The 7,822-nt window shown below is 46.1% G+C and overlaps 1 protein-coding gene across 1 annotated transcript; it reads left to right on the top strand.

Moving 5' to 3' along the window:
• Window positions 1-903: 903 nt before the first annotated feature.
• On the top strand, window positions 904-7,069 carry LOC120593182 (ubiquitin-like modifier-activating enzyme 1; the record flags this gene model as incomplete). The annotated part of the gene is given in 13 exon segments (XM_039850906.1): window positions 904-1,001; window positions 1,088-1,234; window positions 1,364-1,513; window positions 1,624-1,724; window positions 1,813-1,897; window positions 2,297-2,452; window positions 5,308-5,376; window positions 5,611-5,685; window positions 5,687-5,704; window positions 5,824-6,006; window positions 6,495-6,596; window positions 6,717-6,789; window positions 6,924-7,069. Coding segments are annotated over 13 exon segments (1,403 nt in total), but the record flags the coding sequence as incomplete, so codon positions are not given.
• Window positions 7,070-7,822: the final 753 nt, after the last annotated feature.

Here is a 7,822-nt window from a genome sequence, read left to right as displayed (position 1 = left end):
TCTCTTTGGCTTGGTGTTTATTGCATTTATCTTATCTGTGAGTTTATGGTTTTATCATATTTGAAAAGTTACTGGTCATAATTTTATTCACAATAATATTTTCTCACTCCCTCTGACCCAATCATCTCTTTCCAGAAATCCGTTACACGTGTCTTAAGCCACTTACTTTTTTTTTTTTTGACTCTGTTGTATTTTGGGTATTTTCTTTTTCTATGTCTAATTGGCTCATCTTTTGGAGCATTTTTGTTAATTCATCCAGTGTGTAAAATCAGTAGACCAGTAACATTAAAACAGCTATTACAGATATGTTCCATATGTCAAAAAGAATCTCTAGAAAATCATGAATATGTTAAGGAGATACTTGGTAGATCTGAAACACAAAGACTGCTATATGTTGAAAATATAGGAAGCCTCAGGTGATGAGTCCCAACCAAGGTGTGGGGCCAAAACATGTTTTGGAAGCAATAATGGCCCCCAAATGTACAAAAGTCACAGACTCATGGTCTGGTAATTTTTGATGGTTGCAAGGTAATTGTGAAGGCTACATTTTGGAGCCTATTGTTTTGTTTTGTTTTTCTGGTGTGTGTGTGTGTGTGTGTGTGTGTGTGTGTGTGTGTGTGTGTGTGTGTTCTTTAATATTTCTGAGATTTGTTTCAGAGAATTTACCAAGTTGCTGTTGGAGCTTTTCAGGGCTTACTTTTGTATTTTCCGATGTGATAGTTAGGCCTAGGGTACCTTCGGTGGTGTCTGCACTAGGTCTGGCCACGGTCCCCAATGTCTGAGCTGGGTGGGAACAGCTTTTTAATTTTTGTTTTGGTGTTGCTGTTGATTAGAGAGTTGGACAGGGCAGGAGGGTTGGTGAATGGACTGACAGACACCCATCCATCCCGTTCATTCCCCTAGATCCCTATGCCTTCAGTATCTGTAATACCTCTAGTTTTTCTAACTATACCCATGGAGGCATCATCAGTCAGGTCAGAGTACCTAAGAAGATCAGCTTTGCGAGAATGTGTGGGGGATGGGCTGTAGGGTTGCAGGCACATCTAGGTCTTTCACTTCTCAGGGCCTGATATCTCACTCTTCACGGAAATCCTTGCCAGCCTCACTGGCAGAGCCAGACTTTGTGGTAACAGACGCTGCCAAGTACTCTCACCCTGCCCAGCTGCACATTGGCTTCCAGGCCCTGCACCAGTTCTGTGCTCAGCACAGCTGTTCCCCTCGGCCCCACTCTGAGGTTCATGGGTGGGAGCCCTTGTTCCAAAGCCCCACCATTCTTTTCCGTCTGTCTGCTTTCTCTCCCCCTTTCTCCCTGTCCCCACGGTTGGCTTGACTGGTTCTCTTTTGGTCCCCTCTGCCCTATCAGGAGGATGCAGCAGAACTAGTGACCCTAGCACAGATGGTGAATGCCTAAGCCCTGCTGGTGGTGCAGCAGGGCAACTTGGATGAAGAGCTCATTCAGAAACTGGCGTACGTGGCTGCTGGGGATCTGATCCCTATAAAGGCCTTCATGAAGGTTGGTGTGGGTGGAGAAGGGCAGGGCTGGGGATGGGCCAAGTGCCTTCCTTTCTATCTTTAGTGTTTAATTAACTGGCGACCACATGCCCTTTCTCTCCTCCTCCCCAGGCCTGCTCTGGGAAGTTTATGCCTATTATGCAGTGGCTGTACTTTGATGCCCTTGAGTGTCTCCCCGAGGACAAAGAGGCCCTCATAGAGGACAAGTGTCTCCCGGTATGTGGGTGGGACCCATGGGGAAGGGGTTATTGCAAGTCTGTGTAAAACAGCTCTTCTCTGACTCTCTTTCTTTCACGTGACTCCATGCCAGAACCGTTACGATGGGCAGGTGGCTGTATTTGGCTCGGACCTGCGAGAGAAGTTGGGCAGGCAGAATTACCTCTTGGTGAGTGACCACGTTGGACACCAGCTACCTTCAGCTCTCCTAGCCTATCGCCACCTTATCTGGAGTCTCCTCCCATCTCACGAGGGAGAATCTTGATTCTTATATCCTCATCTCATCTCTTTTTCTATTTTCTTCATGCCAAGGACAAGCCTGATACGTCTCCTTATCCTCCCCTCTGGTGGCCTCCTTTATTCCCCCCATACGTCCTCCTTCCTTAGGTGACCCTTGGTTTTTATGGCCCTGGGACTTGACTGTGGAGTACTAGACCCTCTTACCCTCTTGCTGTCTCAACAGGGTGGGGGGAGGGGAGGGATTGAGGGGACTGAGGACTTAACAGGCGGCTTTGCTACACTCAGTTGCCCTAACCAGCCTCTGTCTCTCTCCTTGTGCACCTCCCAGGTGGGTGCAGAGACCGTTGGCTGTGAGCTGCTCAAGAATTTTGCCATGATTGGTCCAGGCTGTGGGGAGAGGGGAGCAGTCACCGTTACAGACATGGATGCCATTGAGAAGTCCAACCTGAACCGACAGTTTTTGTTCCGGCCTCGGGATGTCACGGTGAGTGGGGCAGGCATGGCGAGTGGGTGAATGCTCCTCTCACTCCTCTCCTGTCTTTTTGTCTTGTTATCAGTCTTCACAAATCTTTCCTTTGCTGTTCCCTCATTTCTTTTCTCTACCATTTAAGTCAAGTAGTTAATACGTACATTCATTTAATTTGTCGTTGTACACCTTGGTCATCCCTTTTGTGTCCTTTCACTTTTTTGGTCATTGCTGATGTGGGACTGTGGAATCTAGGTTGGTTATAGAGGGATCTATCTGGGAAGGCTTCTGTAAAGGTCAGTGTCGTGTTTGCCTACTCTGAGTCTGTCTTGTCTGTCATTTTACCACGTAACTACGAGGTACTTCTCTAGACATTTGGAATACATAAGGTCGCAGAAGAACAGTTCCTACCCCTGTCTAGTGGGAAGACACAGAGCAAATGAGAGGTTCTCAGAATGTGGTGTGAGGTCGTCTTAAGGTCCAAGACACACTTTCATGAAGTCTGCAAGAACACAGCCCTTCAAAGAAAAGTACTAAGACGTTATTAGCCTATTTCAGTCTGAGATTATCAGGTGAAAGTGGAATTTATCATTCCACTTTAGGAAGTCTTCGCTAACTCAGTGACACAGGGGCAAACGACTAGTTCACGATGATGCAAAATTGTGCACTAGTTAAAGATCCTTTCAAAATGCAAAATAAACCAGTAGATTCTTATGGATTCAAGATTCTACCCTGCAGATGGCTTTAAAACACCGTCACTTGTCTATCGTCGATGTCTTAATTTAAACATAAAGAGTTATATCTGGAAATAGTGTTAAAATATTCTCCTGTGAGATAGAATATCCCTTTGACCCGCAACAAAACACAGATCAGATTGAACTCAGTAGTAGTGAGAACAGTCCAGAGGTCTTCTAAGAGACTGTATAACTTAAAACAGATTTGCAAAAATGTAAATACAATTTGACTGTCGTTACTAAAGTTTTGTATTGAACAGTTATTTCTCGCAATGTTTATACCGTGCAATGGTATTATTCCTTTTTCAACTGGACTAATAATATTTTTAAATTTTCTCAAGTTAAATTTTAATACAGGCAATATTGGTAACTGAATCCCACATAACGAAAGCTCTTTTTAAGATTTATGTCAGAGAATTTCTGCAGTAGACAGTAAATAGAGTTGCAAAGTATATGGTTAATGCTGGAAGTGCCAGCCACAGCTCTTATGCCCTGACCATCCAGATCTCCTCATTTGTGTTTTGCCGTTGGCCCTGTTCTGAGACCCCAGCCCTGAAGTTTACTCACACCGTCCTTTGGTCCTCGCTTCCTCCAGTAAAAATAAGAATGATTGCTAAAGGCAGATTCTGTCACACTCTTTACCTTCCTCCCTCCCACTCTGACTGTCAGGAGGACAAACTGTTCATCTTTCTGTGAGTGTGTTTGCCTTGTTTTCTGCTCCCTTTTGTCTGTTTTCTTCTTGTTCTGTGTTTATGGGGGAGAGAGATACATGACCTCCACAAGTATTCTCTCTGCCTTGATTTCTTCCCTGGTTCATGTCCTTCCAGATCTCCACTTCCTTCTGTTTGCATTTTTCCTCAGTTGTCAGCCTCTGTATATCTTCCTTCCACTCCCTCAGCACCTCTCTCCATCTCTCCATCCATCTGAAACTGATGTTCTTGGCAGTCAGCTTCTCTGTGAAACAGACGGTGGTGACCAGATAGTCATTAGGTAGTCTCATGCTCTGTAAATCCGCCTCTAACTGGATCGTCTCTGTATATATACTCCATTTCGTTCCCTATATATCTCTCCCCTCCTCACCCCGTCTCCCTCATTTTGTTTTCCAAATACATACTCATATGTTCTCTGTATCTGGCTGTCTCCTCTTGCAGTATTTTCCCATCTCATTCTCCATTCTTAGGTTTATCTCCACCATTCTTCCCCTTGGTCGCCCTCTTCAGATTTCCTCCTGTTTATCCCTTTCCATATTTCTCTCCTCTTCCCTTCTGCATTTCTCCCCAGTGCCCCTTCATATATCTTCTTCCCTATATCTCCCTCCTGTTTCCCCCTGTACGTTCCTCTGTGACTCTCCGTCTCCCTCTTCTTCATTCTCTTCAAGGTTTCCTACCGTTATATCTCCATCTACATGCCTTTGCAAAATTTTTGGGAAAGAAAACACATAGGATTTACCGTCTTAATCAGTTGTGTGTGTGCTGCTCAGTAGTGTTAAGCACAGTGGCATTGTTGTGCAACAGAGCTCTAGAACTTTCTGGCAAATCTGAAACTTACCTATGAAACAATAAGTCCATTCCCCTTCACCCCCAGCCCTGGCAGCCACCGTTCTGCTTTCTATCTCTGTGATTTTGACTCTTGTAGATTGTCACGTAAAGTAGGATCATGTAAAACTTGTTTTTCCGACTCTAGCTAAGCATAATGCTCTCCAGGTCCATCCATGTTGTTACAAGTGACAGGATGTTTTCCCTTTTTAAGGCTGTGTAACGTTCCATGGAATGGATGGATCACATTTCCTTTATTTCTTCTTCTGTCAGTGGACACTGGGTTGCTTCCGCCTCTTAGGTATTGTGACTAGTGCTGCTGCCTACATTACCCTCTGTGAATGTCTTTATTTCTTCTCCCCAGTGTTTGCAGATGCCTCTCTCTTCAAATCTCCACACCTGCTTACTTCTGTCTTTTCTGGGGTGTTCCCTGCTCTACCTTTTCTCCTCCCCACTATGTTTTTGCACAGTACCTCTTCTTTTCAAATCCTTTATCTGCCTGAACAACTCTGGCCATCCTGGGATCCTGCTTTTTGGCCTTAGACCCTGTCCTGGAACCTAAAGGATTGGCATGTCCCTCCCTCTTTGCAGATGATACAAGCAGCTCAAGGCCATGCTACCCAGCCCAGAGATACTCCCTGGGTTCAAGATGTACCCCATCAACTTTGAGAAGGTGCTAGGTGGGGGTACCCCTCGGCAGGGCAGGATGGGCTGAGGCATCCTGGGCTTGTGTGGGGATTATAGGCCTGCCACATTACTCAGTGATCATCCTTTGTGGTCTGGGGGAGTCTTTGGCTGGTCTGGCAGTTAACCGAGGTGGAAAATACTCGAGTCTCCAGTAGGCAAGAACCCGTTCTTCCCTCCACTCCTGTCTCCCCTATCCTTGCTCCATTTCCACTCACAACAGGATGATGACAGCAAGGTCCATGTGGATTTCACTGTGGCTGCATCCAGCTTCCAGGCAGAAAACTATAATATTCCTGCCTGTAGACTGGCATAAGGTAATGATAGTCTAAAATTTATCTTTCACCCTTTCCCAGGCTTGAATCTTCCCACGTTTGGCCTCTTCTGCAGTCCCTAAATGTCTCTGATGGCTACCCAGTCACCTTCTGTCTCACAGAGCAAGCTGGTTGCGGGCAAGATCATCCCAGCCATTGCCACAACCTCAACAGCTATAGTTGGCCTTGTGTGTCTGGAGCTCTACAAGGTGGTACAGGGACACCAACAGCTTGAGTCCTATAAGAACAGCTTCATCAACCTGGCCCTGCCCTTCTCCAGCTCCTCCGAGCCCTTTGCTATGCCTGTATGCAAACCGTTGGTCTTAGCCATCAGTGACTGAGGCTGTGTCTGTGTTTCTTGTTGTGTGTTTGTATGTGTTTATCTCTAGAATTGCAGTGTTCACCAAGCCAGGTCAGGCTTTGTACAGTTGGGTTACATATACCTGAGGTATACTGTTTGTTAATTTATCATCAAGATTTTTGAACTTATGCAAAGTAGGAGTGTGACAGGCATGTACTGAAACTAATGTGGAGAGAGCCAGCACAGTTAGAGGGAATTGATTGGGAAGGGAAAGGGCGTGGGAGGTGAGTGAAGAAATTAGCAGGGTCTCCGCAGAGTGGGGCCTTGTTTGTCCCTTTAAAAGTGTCAGTCCATTACTCATGATTAAATGAGGAAGAACTTTTGAACAAAAGAGGATTGTGATTGATCTAACTTCACACATCGAGTTGACTGATAGGAGCAAAAGCATCTGGGATGGCCTCTGTTGGACTCCCTTGTGCTTTTTTTCCACAGTACAATAACCAAGAGTGGACATTGTGAGATCACTTTGAGGTACAGGGGCTACAGCCTAATGGCGAAGAGATGACCCTCAGACAGTTCCTCAACTGCTCTAAGGCAAGGGCCCTTCTTTACTTCTTTACTCACTACCCCGGGGGGTGGGGGTGGAGTATACAGGTGACTAGTACTCTTCATCCCAGTGACACTGTTGTCCCTCCTCCTTTCTACCGTCTCCAGAGAGAACACAAATTAGAGATCGCCATGCTGTCCCAAGGAGTGTCCATGCTCTACTGCTTTTTTCATGCCCGCTGTGGGTTGTCTACTGGGTAGACTGAGGGAGGCCCTGTGTGGTGGGGTGGGAGCCTCGACTTCTAGCTATACCACTCGTGTTCACAGTTTCCCCTACCTTCTTTGCCCCATTTCTACCTGCTTTCTACCTCCCAGACCCTCTTCTCTCTCACCCCAGATTGAGCTGTGTGTCAAAACGAATGTTGGGCCAGCACGTGCAGGCACTGGTGCTTGAGAGGTACTGCATCGATGAGAGTGGCGAAGACGTTAAGGTCTCCTATGTACATTACACCATCTGCTGAGCCCTCTGTTCTCCTGTGCCTCATCCTCAGGCATTCTTTCGACAGACCCGTAGTAGCTGTGGCAGCAGCTGGGCTCAGCCAGGTCCATAGGCCTTACATCCTTTTGAGAATTTCCTTTTTTAACCTGCTGTTGCCTTCTGTTTAGAATTGGAATTCTTTATAAAGCGTAGTTAATTGAGGTGTGCATTGCCCTTGTCTTGGCAAGAGCTCACGTCCGCCTGTCTCTGTGAAAGAGTGGGGCTCCTATAGCTCTGTAGATTTCAAGTGATCATCCATACAAAGTGCTCATCTGCACCCCAGCACCATGAAATTTGCCCCAAATCCAGGGTTAGGAGACAGAAAAGATTAATTCCTACTGTTCTCCTTAGCGTGGGGTTTACTGCCTTTTCCTCTTGTCCTCACTGATTAGGGTGAAATGTGGCACCGGTGGGCCACAGAATAGGGCCATCCTTGCACATGTGTTTAAATCTGACTCAAGTTCTTATCCTACCTTTTTCCCCCTCCAATTCCTTGTCATATTTGTTTTGAGAGGCAATAGAGGTCTGAACCTGCACTACAGGTCTGAAAACAGTCTCGCCCATGTTACAGTCGTTGTCACGTCCTGCTCTGTGTCTCAAATGCCCCATGTGTAAAATAGAGGGATAATAGGCTGTTAGGAGGAGGAGTAAATGGACTGAATCTCCTTCAGGTACCTAGCACAGACGTAATGTGTCGCACTTGCATTTATTGTTCTCTCAGAGTTTAGATGCTCTA

Source organism: Pteropus medius, unplaced genomic scaffold (genome assembly GCF_902729225.1).
Source record: "Pteropus medius unplaced genomic scaffold, Ma_sr-lr_union100, whole genome shotgun sequence".
Lineage (NCBI taxonomy): Eukaryota > Metazoa > Chordata > Mammalia > Chiroptera > Pteropodidae > Pteropus > Pteropus medius.
The sequence above is the reverse complement of the archived record's forward strand: the minus strand, read 5'-3'. Positions and strand labels throughout refer to the sequence as shown.